General features: G+C 40.5%; 1 protein-coding gene across 2 annotated transcripts in view; it reads right to left on the reverse strand.

Annotated features, from left to right (window-relative positions):
- The window catches only part of LOC123939014 (regulator of G protein signaling 7 binding protein), a 100,821-nt gene that overhangs the window by 14,904 nt on the left and 73,022 nt on the right, over positions 1-12,895 (reverse strand). For both annotated transcript variants that reach the window (XM_046000866.1, XM_046000867.1), the window contains exons 4-5: positions 7,043-7,190; positions 632-702 (exon numbers count right to left, since the gene is read on the reverse strand). In XM_046000866.1, coding sequence (XP_045856822.1) covers positions 632-702; positions 7,043-7,190 — 219 coding nt within the window. The remainder of the gene's footprint in view (positions 1-631; positions 703-7,042; positions 7,191-12,895) is intronic.

The following is a 12,895-nucleotide window of genomic DNA, read 5'->3' on the forward strand; positions in this document are numbered from 1 at the left end:
TCCTGAGCATACCCTGAGGCAGGGCTCCAACTGATGACCCTGAAATTGTGACCTGAGCCAAAACCAAGAGTGGGATGCTTAATGGACTGAGCCACAGTCCAGGTGCCTTCGCTTTGGAAATTTCTTTGTGTCCTCCTCTAGGCTGTAAACTACTTCTTCTTCTTTTTTTTGTAATTTAAATTCAGTTAATTAACATATAATGTGTTATAGGTTTCAGAGGTGGGGGTCAGTGATTCCTCAGTCTTATAAATAATACCCAGTGCTCATTACCATGTGTGCCCTCCTTTATGTCCAGCTTTTTGAAGGCAAGGGCCAAGTCTTCAGTTGTTTTCCATTTGCCATACCTGGTACAGTGCTTTCCAGGGCTTGTCAATGAATACATGCTCTTGACTGACAGGGCCAGTGGAGGAGGCCTCTGAGGGTCAGAGTGTATCTTGGCTCTCCTTGGAGCATGACTGTGTTCTCCTGAGAGGCTCCATTTTCATTATTGTATCTTTTTAAAGAGCGAGGAACGTATACTCAGTGCCTTCTATTGTTTGTGTAAAACAAATTTGTAATTTCTCAAGAAACAAGTCCCAAGGTTATCATGTTACAAATATCCGTTGCCTCAAAGAGAAATGACAAGACTTACCTTGATTTTTCAATGGTAAAGGCATAGTTTCCCTGAGTTTGCTTAAAAGGTTTTTCATTTCTCGCATGTCTCTGTAAAAGTGACAAAAAGAAGAAAAAAATCAGCTGTAAGTTTTTGAAATGCAATCCCAAACAGTCTGTTCTGTGAGACAATTGAGAGACGAGAGTCTGCGCTTAATTGTACTCGCTCTAGTTTCCAGTAGGCAAATATTGAATTTATTTTGCTTTTATAAGAAAAAATCGGAGACTGCTGGCTCTGGAAGGAATGGGAACTACTCTGGCAAACATTTCCACAGGGCATTCTGCTGAAGGAGCCCTCATCTCTGCCTTGGGTTGGACCTGGCTGAGGTCAGAGACGAGTCTCTGATAATGAGGCTGGTGTTGCGGATTTCTAAGAGGGAGGTCAAGGACGTGCAAGTACGATAACAGGGGTGCTCTGGGCAAAGCTGAGGCTGGGTGATGTTGCTCTCAGGCTTTAAGGGCTGATGGTTATTGTGGTTATATATGTGTCAATATATATATTGAGGTTATATTGCCTCATTACTGCGATTCAAAGTCAGTATAACACAGGTGTTAGGGATTCACAAAGTTCAGCACTGATTAAAGTGACTTGGAATAAGGGGAAACTGATGAATTCTAAAACCTTCAGAGAAGAGCTCTTCATGATGGCGGGCGTGGGGAGGGGGTGCGTGGAGAGGGAGAAGGAGGGAAAGAGAGCACCTGGGACAGATGGACAGACGGACCTTCTTGTAGCCCCTCCCACTGCATCCCTCCAACATCTCTGCTCTCTCCTCTTAGAATATATGTGATCATAAAACCACCCAACCGTGGAGCAGGAAGCCATGCCAAGGGCTTCTAGTTTGGGACAGGGATCAGTTGGACTTTTCAAATCCTTGGGGCAGTAGTTCTCCACATGTCTGGTGGTCATCCCCTGGAGTTAGTGCTCTTGAAATCACAGGATGGAGGGGCAGATTTCATTTACAAGAGCAAAAATCAGGTACATCTTTTAGTTAACTCTAGAATAGGCAAACAATAGCAGCGGGTATTAAGAATTTAAGAAAGTTTTGGGTGGAGGATAGTCCAAAAGTTGAGGAAATTCCATCTACTAACTTATTTTCCTTTTGCTATATGAAGAAAAAAAGAATCACCATTCAATTTTAGGTTTGAAATCCCTCAGTTTCTTTCTTTCTTTAAGTAGGCTCCACACCCATTGTGGGGCTTGAACTTACAACCCTGAGATGAAGAGTTGAATACTCTACCAAATAAGCCAGCCCGGCGCCCCTGCCTCAGTGTATTTCTCCATACACAACTGTTCTTTTGAGTGTAGTTTGAGGACCAGTTGTTCTAGGGGAGGCCAGAGACCCCATAGGGTCTTTCCTTGAGTATTGACTAACATGTAAAAAGGAACTCTTTCTCAGCAATAGCTGATTGGAAAGGGAGAAGAAAGCAGCCTTGTGGCTGGGGTGTAGATATAAACCTACAAAAAAAAAAAAATCAGAATTCTTTTCCTTAAGTACATGTTGTTGGGGCTTTGATGCTGGTAAGTCCCAAAGGGTATTTTTAGAGACAGAAGGTGCAAGCGGGGGAGGGAGGATAAGGAAGTCAGGGCCCATTCATCCAGAAGTGCAAGGGGCACATTCTGATTTCCTATAAAATGTTCAAGGGTGGATGGGATGGGAGGTGGGCGGGCACATAGTGCAAATGGGTAAGGAACGCTGTATGTGAGACAGAGGCAAGATCTCCCCAGAAAGCACCACTTCTCAGGTGGCTACACGGAATCACCATATGCCAAGACCCCACCCCATGAGAACCTGATACAGCTGGTTTCTGGGCATGGGGTTCAGGAATCAATGTTTTAAAAAGCCCTCCTAGTGATTTTTTTTTTATAGTTTTGTTTTTTTTTTTTAATTTTATTTATTTATTTGACAGAGAGAGATCACAAGTAGGCAGAGAGGCAGGCAGAGAGAGAGGGAAGCAGGCTCACTGCTGAGCAGAGAGCCTGATGCGGGACTCGATCCCAGGACCCTGAGATCATGACCTGAGCCGAAGGCAGTGGCCTAACCCACTGAGCCACCCAGGCACCCCCTCCTAGTGATTTTAATGTACAAGCCCAGCTTGAGATGCACTGATCTCTTAGGGCAGAGGAAGGGAGAACTTAGGAAGGTGCCTTCCCAGACCAGGTCTCTTGCGCCTATTTTTCTCAGTCCTTCCCACTTCCTTTGACCTGAATCTGGACTTTAGGGCTGAACTTCAAAACTCGGCTATACTCTTCTTCTTCGTCTTTTTTTAATTGAGGGAATATTGGTATATAACATTATTTAACTTTCAGGTGTACAACATTGTAACTTGCCATCTGTGTGTCTTACAAAGTGATCACCATTACAAGTCTAGTTATGATCCATCACCCTATGACTGACCCCCTTCAACCATTTCAACCACTTCCATCCCCCACCCTTCCACTCTGTAATCATCTACCTGTTCTCTTGTGTCTATGAGTTGGTTTTTGTTTTGTTTTCCTTTGTAGATTCCACAGATGAGTGGAATCATACGGTAATTGTTTTTCTCTGAGTGTCTTATTTCACTTAGCGTAATACCTTCACGGTCTATCCACATTGTTGCCAACAGCAAGCTGAGTAGTATTTTTTTTTTTTAAAGATTTTATTTATTTATTTGACAGAGAGAAATCACAAGAGAGGCAGGCAGAGAGAGAGGAAGGGAAGCAGGCTCTCCGCTAAGCAGAGAGCCCGATGCGGGACTTGATCCCAGGACCCTGAGATCATGACCTGAGCTGAAGGCAGCGGCTTAACCCACTGAGCCACCCAGGCTCCCAAGCTGAGTAGTATTCTATTATAGTACACACACACACACACACACACACACACACACAAACACACACACACACACACACACACACACACATCTTCTTTTTCCATTCATCCACTGATGAACATTTAGGTTGTTTCAATTTCTTGGTTATTGTAAATAATGCAGCAATGAACAGAGGGGTGATATATCTTTTTGAGTCAGCATTTTTGTTTTCTTTGGATAAATACCTACAAGGGGATAGCTGGATCATATGGTAATCCTATTCTTTTTGAGAAATGTCCATACTATTTTCCATAGTGGCTGCACCAATTTACATTTCCATCAATTGGGTATGAGAGATCCCTTTTTTCCACATCCTCGCCAACATTTGTTATTTCTTGTCTTTCTGGTACTAGCTCTTCTCACGGGTGGGAGGTGATACCTCATTGTGGTTTTGATTTGCATTTTCCTTATGATTAGTGATGTTGAACATCTTCCTATGTGTCTGTTGGCCATCTGGATGTCTTCTTTGAAGAAATGTCTATTCAGATCGTCCGGCCATTTTAAAATTGGATTGTTTCTTTTTCTTTGTTGTATGAGTTCTTTATGTATTTTGGATCCTAATCCTTTTATTGGATATATGATTTACAAAAATCTCCCATTCAGTAGATCATCTTTTTGTTTTGATGACCATTTCTGTCACTGTTCAAAAGATTTTCAATTTGATGTAATTCCATGTGTTTCCAAGTACTAACCAGGCCCAACCCTGCTTAGCTTCTGAGATCAGACGAGATCGGGCGCGTTCAGGGTGGTATGGCCGTAGACTCCATGTGTTTATTTTTGCTTCTGTTTCCCTTGCCTTTGGAATCGGATCCACAAAAATTACCACTGAGTTTTATGTTGAGGGGCTTACTGCTTATGTTTTCTTCTAGGAATTTTATGGTTTCAGATCTTACGTTCAGGTGTTTAATCCATTTTGAGTTAATTTTTGTGCATTGTGTAAGATAGTGGTCAAACTTCATTCTATTGCATGCAGCTGTCTAGTTTTTCCAGCTCCATTAAAAAAATGTATAGTTTTTCCAACTCAATATAAAAAAAACTTATTTATTTATTTATTTATTTATTTATGAGAGTGAGAAAGTGAGCATGAGGAGGAGCAGAGGGAGAAGCAGACTCCCTGCTGAGCAGTGAAGCCCTATGTGGGGCTTGATCCCAGGTCCCCCAGATCATGACCAGAGTTGAAAGCAGACGCTTAAAGGACTGAACCACCCAGGGGCCCCTTTTTAGCTTCATTTGTTGAAGAGAATGCCTTTTCTCCATTGTATGTTCTTGGCTCTTTTATCATAAAGTAATTGCCCATATATGTGTGGGCTTAATTCTGGGCTCTCCATTTTTCATCACTGATAAGATATTTAGACTAATATGATACTGTTTTGATTACTGTGTTTTGTAGCATAGTTTGAAACCAGAGACTGTGGTACCTTCATCTTTGTTCTTCTTTCTCAGCAGTGATTTGGCTACTGAAGATCTTTTGTGGTACCATGCAAATTTTAGAATTATTTGTTCTGGTTATGTAAAAAGAAACAATTCACTGGAATTTTGATAAGGATCGAGCTGAATCTGTAGATTGCTTTGTATAGTATGGACATTTTAACTCTGTTCTTGCAATCCGTGATCATGGAATATTTTTTCCATTTATTTGTGTCTTCATTTTCTTTCATCAGTGTCTTACAGTTTTCAGTGTGTAGGTCTCTCACCTTGGTTCAATTTATTCCTAGGTTTTCGATGCAATTTAAATGGAATTATTTTCTTAATTTCTCTTTCTGATAATTTGTGATTAGTATATACAAATATATTTTTGTATATTCCTGTGTGTTGATTTTGCATCCTGCCACTTAACTGAATTCACTTATTAGTTCTAACAGTTTTTTTGGAGTCTTTTTTGAATTTTCTCTGTATGGTATCATGTTATCTGCCGATAGTGACAATTTTGCTTCTTCCTTTATCATGCAGGGTCTAAGGGTTAGAAGCCTGATATGGAGCACAGACCCCTCACTTCTTAGGAAAAAATTCTGTATTTTGAGGCCCTGCCTCATTGTGGAACACAACACTTATGGTGGAGTCTTTTTTGGCAAGGTAAGGTCTTTGCCTCTCCTACCCATCTCAGTGCTGTCCTTTTTGTCCTTTGTTGTGGCGGCTCTGTTCATCCAATTTGTTGGTCTTTTTGTGAAGAAATTATTATTGTGTATTTGTTGGGTCCATGGGAAGGAGTGAGTTCCATCTTCTTATGCCACCATCTTGAACCTAACTGCACCCTCTCTTATTTTTATTTTTTTGACCTTCTTACAAGGTCAAAAAGCTTAGATACAGTTGCTGTGTAAGGTGTCTGAAAGGGAAAATGTCTTTGCTGATGGATTATGCCCTGAATCGTGGCACTCTGGCAGATAGTTCTTCCTGGGAATAGAGCAAAGCATTTTCTATTTCATAAATTAAGATAAATCATTCCCTCACCATTTGTCTATAGCTGTATCAGACCATGCCAAACAGCTTTATTGTTTGAATTGTTAGATTTCCAAGCTTATACAAAATCCAAGTTTTATTAATAGCACATAATTACCACATGTTTCAATTTTCTATAAACACAGAAATTCAGTAATTAGCTTTAGAATTATATTACAATATGAAAGTAGAACCACAATGGCTATAAATGCCATTGTGTGTTACATTTCTAAAAATAAAAAAATAAAATGTTCATTATCTTGTCAGTGATTCAGCTCCACACAAAGCACTCAGTGGAATTGCCCAGTATTCATTCAACTGCTTTGTGTCAGCTCTAGGGACATTAGTAGCAAAGGACATGATATCACTGTGAAGGCCAGTAAACAGGGGCCTCATCCTCCTGCCTCCCAGAATGGCATTTTTTGCATCTAGATGAGCCATGGCATGTATTGTTATATTATTATTCCTTCCTTTTCCCAAGTGAAATTGAATCACTGTAGAATCTCTTCTTCTCTAGAAGGAAACTCCCTATCAGTGAGCTATTGCTTGTTAAGACAAATGCATTAACTGGCTTTGACCACTAAGGAGGCATTCAGCTACATTCTGGGAAAGCAAGAGAAGGGAGCTCTGTGAAAAGCTGTCAACTGGACAGAATGCTTAGCCCCTGACTGACAGCTCAGCAGGCCATTCCATACACCTGAAATGCAAGAGTCTACTAGGTGACATATTTGCATGATTTTGGATTCTTCTCCTTTAAACAAATGGAAATTTTGGTCCCTACCCAGTGGGTGAGATGTGATGGTATATAGATTCAACTTTCTCCCTTCCCAAGGAAGCACACTGTTTTCATTTCCATGGAGACACCGTGTGGTACAGTGGTATAAAAAGAGGTCTGGGAGCCTGTGACTACTGGAAATCCTGCTAGCATTCTGCTGCAGGGTTTGGACTCCTTCCTTACCTTCTTTTATCTCAATATTCTGAGATTTCTGAAATCTGAATCTGAAAGACAAAAGCTGAATCTGAAAGAGAAAAATCTCAACTTTTATAGCCCCTAAGAGTATTTGCTGGAAGAATACTGGCAGTCTATTTAGGGTAACTTCCCACTTACCTTTCAGTGTTCTCGATGTCTGTGGAAACCTGCCAGGAATGTTGCTGAATATCTACAGGGGATGATGAGGAGTCCTCTAGAGCAGGTGTTTCTGTGCTCTCCTCAATTTTGCAATCCAAACTCTTGGTTCCCCCGCCAGGCTCCTTTCCTATGTCGGGGGCAGTTGGAGGGGGGGGATGTTGGTAAAGAGAAAAGGAAAAGAAATCATAAATTCAAGTTCTGTAGCCAAGATACCATTGCAAGGATCATCTGCTTTGAGTTATAGGCTCCATTAACCCTAATAACTTTCTGAATACTAAATACAATACTAATTCAGTTTCTGAATAACATGAATATAGATATCTCTATCTCTGGCTATATAAATACATGTACTTGCGTGTGTGTGTGTGTGTGTGTGTGTGTGTATAGCATGTTTCACAATATTCTGCAAAAGATAGTTTGAGATCAGTGCAACAAGATCAAGGCAAAATAAGGGCTCAGTCTTTGGTGGAATATGGGGGCTCTATAATCCATTCTTAGTGAGGTAGATCAGGTCAGCCTGGGAGGGGGTTTCAACCTGTGAAATCAAATTCATTTTTTAGTTCTTAGATTCAAGGGCAACTAAGATGGCCAGGAACAGGTGATAGCCAGCTGGAAGAATGGGAGCTCTGGCCCTTTTCTCTGATTCTCACCTTGGCTGTCTTGGATTCATACCTCTTAATCAAATATACATTTTGGGACCCAGTATGTGGAAAGTAGTACTATCTTAGTATGTGGGAAACAGGAAAGATTATGGACTTGACTTCCATTTCCTTGCTTTTCCAACCTCTTTTAGTTTATGCTTCTGTGAGGGAATAGTTCAGTCTCAAGATCTGGACTTGCTCTGCTGAGACCATAAAGTGCCATCAACTAAAGTGCCATGGAGTTACTGGGTAGCCGTCCACGGCAATGCACAGCCAAGTCACTAGGACTGTATTTAGCATGCCTAATCTCAAGTGAAAAAAATCAGTCCTTTCTAGAGACAAATCTCCAAATTGGTTCAGTAATAAATTCATATGACATTAAATGGGAGTTATAGTCTATGGCCCAGATAGGCTCTGTTAACATCTTTGATTCGGCGGTGAACTTTGTCTTCTGCAGGGGCGCGTCCTGAAATCATGGGAATGACCGATCATGAAGTCAGAGAACTGAATTTTGTCAGTTGTTCATTCACTCTTTCATTCATTTATTCACTTACAAATATTTCCTGAGTGTTAGCCAAGTACCAGGTACTGGGATTGATGCTGGATTGTTTCTTTTACCCTTTCATGCAGTGTTATTTGTAGTGCGTAGCTCCAGCTGGAGACGAGTCGTTAAGAATTTGTTATAGCCCATATCGTTGAATATCTGTGAGACAGCAGCTACACCAGGTCACCTCTCAGCTGTTTCCCTAATCCTGATGTGTGTTTTGCATGGTTATTAAAAAAACAACATAGGGGTGCCTGGGTGGCTCAGCTGGTCAAGCTGTCTGCCTTTGGCTCAGGTCAGGACCTCAGAGTCCTAGGATAGAACCCTGCATGGAGCTCCCTGTCCAGTGGAGAATGGGCTGCTCCCTCTCCCTCCGCTTCTCCCAGCCACTTAGGCTCTCTCTCTTCCCTCAAATAAATAAAATCTTAAAAAAAAAAAAATATATATATATATATATATATATATGTGTGTGTGTGTGTGTGTGTGTGTATACATATATATATATACACACACACACAAAACAATAAAACAAACACACTTGTGAACAGGATGGTAAAATCGAATGGGAAGATTTTCCCTTGGATTCCTGGCTGAAGGAGACTAGCAAAAAATCTCATCTTGGGGCGCCTTGGGTGGCTCAGTGGTTTAAGCCTCTGCCTTCGGCTCAGGTCATGGTCTCAGGGTCCTGGGATCCAGCCCCGTGTGGCGTGGAGGCCTGTGTCAGGCTCTCTGCTCAGCAGGGAGTCTGCCCCCCCCCCCCCCCCCCCGTCTGCCTCATTGCCTGCTTGTGATCTCTCTCTGTCAAATAAATAAATAAAATCTTAAAAAAAAAATCTCATTCCTGACAATTCTAACATATATGGCAGCAACACCAGGAAACAGAGACAAGCCATTAAGTGGTAATTAACTGTTCACCATTCATCAACCTATAGTTGAGATGGACCTCGGAATATTCAGCCAAAGCTCAAACACAAGTTTGCTGATGAGAACTTTTGATCCTTTTGTGTGTACTTTATGCTCATTGATCCTGAGTGATGGAACTGCTTTTCCAATTTTATGGTATGCTGTTGGGGTGAAATTTAATTAAGCACGTAATTTAGCATATTATCATTTCACAGTTGGAGGCCACTGACCTCTTAAAAGCAATTGCATTGCGCTTCCTGGGAGAGTGCAACAAATACAGTCCATCTGCCACCCTCCACGGGGCAGCTTTGGCCTTAGGAAGCAGTTCTGCAGAGGTGGCTGAGATCTGAGAGAGAAGCAAAAGCAGGGGAGGCGGTGTCCCTAAAATTCTGAAGGATTTGGCCATCTGAAAGCACACATGGCTGCTGTGGTCCTCCTGTGGAGCAGAAATGCCTTGGAGAACACAGTATGGTTTGGGCAGCAAAGGGGAGAGGAAGAAGATAAACACACACCCAGTCCTCCGTGTATCGGCTTTGCTTGGCTTGGGGCCACCATAGCCCCTGTCCTGTGGTCAGAGCTTTCATTCAAATGAGGACGGGGAGGACACAAGGTAGTGCGATGCTCTTTCTCGGAGTCCTCTCTTTATCATATATATATATATATATATATATATATATATATATATATATATGCACACACAGAGATGATATACTTTTTATGTAAAAAGGCACAAATAGAATCCTTTTCACAATCAGTGTGTTTACACTTACTGCCGGTAATGCTTCTACTACTTCTATAAGACAAAGATCATTCTGTAACCTTTTCAAAGTAAAATAACGGTTCATATATTCCTGAAACACACCTGTGAGCTTGTAATGCCAAGTCATCTCCTCCTTCTCTTGCTTTTTCAGGAACTAGTTCTAACTCTGCTAATGTAGATGAACAAAAATAAAAACCTTGGATGTTGGACTTGCAGTTTAGTGCTTTATAGCAGCTCACACAATCTCTGCAGAATTTTGATCATATTGTATCTTCTCTGGCTGAAAAATCTTGAAAAGACAGAAGGGATCAGCATGAATTTAAGGGGTTTTCAATTCCATAGTATTTGTGGGGTCAAGTTCACTCTGCTTGTAGATAATAACTGCTTTCATGTACTCAGAGCACTGACTTTCTGGAGGGCATCCCTTCCCAGTATGGAGTCTGTTTATTGCCTTCATGGTACTTATCTCTTTTAGAAATTATCTTGCTTATGTCTTGGTTAACAAATTAAATACATTTTGATTATATTTATTTATTTTTTAATAGTTTATTTATTTGAGAGAGAGCACGAGTGCCTGCACAAGCAGGGGGAGTGGCAGACGGAGAAGGAGAAGCTGGCTCCCCACAGAGCAGGAAGCCGGAAGCCGAGCTCTATCCCAGGACCTAGGGAGCGTGACCTGAGCCAAGGCAGGTGCTCAACCCACTGAGCCACCCATGCACCCCCAATACCTTTTTAATAGTACATAAGTTTGAATACGCTTTTTTCTTGTCTCTAATGCTGTGTATTCATGGCTCCTGATTTCTTTGTATACCATTTCCTGGGTTCCACATCTTTAGCTTTCTTGGATTCAGTTTTCATTTTGTTGCAGCATATCCTTGACTGATTATTTCAGAGCCTATCTGGAATGTAAAATTTTTACTCTTTAAGTAACTGAAAATACTTTTTTCTTCTCTCTCTTCCCCTCTCTCTCTTTGTGCTCACACTTAAAGTTTAATTGGCTGGATGTAGAAATCTATCTTAAAAGTAAATTTCTCTCAAACTTTATCTTATCTTACCTTATCTTATCATACCTTATCTCTTGTCCATTTCCACAGTGATTTGTGTGGAGCCTGTTTACAGCTCTCTGAAAAATTTGTAGGGTATTATCTTTAAATTTTTGATTTATGAGACAGTTCCTAAATTTGTATAAGTGTAGCTTCTCTTTCTGTTCATCTTTGTTGGCATTTGATTGGCATTTGCAAACTATCTCCCCTTTTTTATTCTGGAAATTTGCAAATCACCTGCAAACTTGCATAACACAACCGACACCTAGATACTCTTCTGGTCTAACTGTTAACATTTAGCTGTATTTTATTTTATTTTATTTCTTTTGAATTTAATTAATTTCTCTATATGTACGATATGTATATAGGTCTCATATATATAGATTATATGGATTATATGTAATTTCTATATTTAAAACTATAAATAAATATCATTTTTATGACCCATTTAAGAGTAAGTTGTAGACATTAATAACACTTTATTCTAAATACTTCAGCATGCATCTCCTAAAGAACAAGTATGTTTTCCTCCATAAGCTCAAAACAATGATTGCACCAAAAAATTACTTAACTTGGATTAAATATCCAATACAATTTGATACAACACTATTAATTAATTTGTGGACTATATTCACATTTCCCCAGTTGTTTCAATAATGTTATTTCTAGCTTTTTCTTAATCAAAGGCTCCAGTTAAGGACCGTGCCTTCTATTTGGTCGTTTTTCTTTCTTGTCCTGTTGTGTAGAAGACCACTCTTGTCTTTTTGTCTCTCATGTCATTAATATTTTTGAATGAAGAGTTTAGGCTGGTTGTTTTATAAAGAGTCTTTCAGTTTGGATTTGTCTTCTTGTTTCTGCGTGTCTGGGTTCAGAGTAAACATTTTTTGGCAAGTGTATTATAGAAGTGATACTGTATCCTTCTTAGAGCAGTGCCTCTGAAAGCTCATGAGTCACTTTGTCCCGTTGTTGTTAAGTGTTATTGATTGCTTGGTTTCTGCCCAAAGCTTTCATTCCAATGGAAAAAAGGGACCCCCATTATAGATGTACCCTATTCCCTTAGTGATTACTAAGTACTCTATGGAGTGATTCATTGAGATGTTATGGCATTTTCAGTTAAAGTTGTTTTTCTGTTTTTCTTGATTATCTCCTTCTATATTCTCTCCATTCTTTCAGAATTCCTCTTTCTTATTGGAGGCTCTGGAACCATCCTATATGTTTCTTTTCTTTCTTTCTTTCTTTCTTTTTTCTTTTGAAGATTTTATTATTTATTTGCTAGAGAGAGAGAGAAAGAGATGGAGAGCAAAAGCGGGTGGGGGGGGGTGGGAGGCAGAGGGAGAAGCAGGCTCCCTTCTGAGCAAGGAACGCAATGTGGGACTCATCCCAGGACCCTAGGATCATGATGACCCTAGCTGACGGCAGACACCTAGTAACTGAGCCACCCAAGTATCCCCCATCTGATATGTTTCTTAACTATCACCCACATTCCACATTTATTTTGGGAGCTGAATTCTGGGAGAATACCTTGACTTGATCTTATAGTTCATTATTTTAGGGTCTCAGTATATTCATTATAATAATTGTTAAGAACTGCGAAGGGTCTGAGATTTTACTCTACTTGTGAGTTAGCCTGCCACAGTTTCATGGATCCTGGAAGAAGACTTGAGACTTCTAAGTCAGATACAAACACAGTTTGTTGCTTACAGAATAGCAGTGGCCAGACTATAAGCATTTGTGTTGGTTTCTTGAGTCCTAATTCCCACAGGGAGACACAGAAAGGGCCAGATCACTGCCGGTGAAACACAGGGCTATGTGACAGGAGAGGAACCCCGAGCTTAGGGATCCTGCCTTTAAAAGCATGTCTGCTCTTTGCCCCAGAGGGAAACATTTTCATTATACTTGAATAGTCAGACACTATATTTTCCAAGGCATTTACTACGTAAA

This window comes from Meles meles, chromosome 3 (genome assembly GCF_922984935.1).
Source record: "Meles meles chromosome 3, mMelMel3.1 paternal haplotype, whole genome shotgun sequence".
Lineage (NCBI taxonomy): Eukaryota > Metazoa > Chordata > Mammalia > Carnivora > Mustelidae > Meles > Meles meles.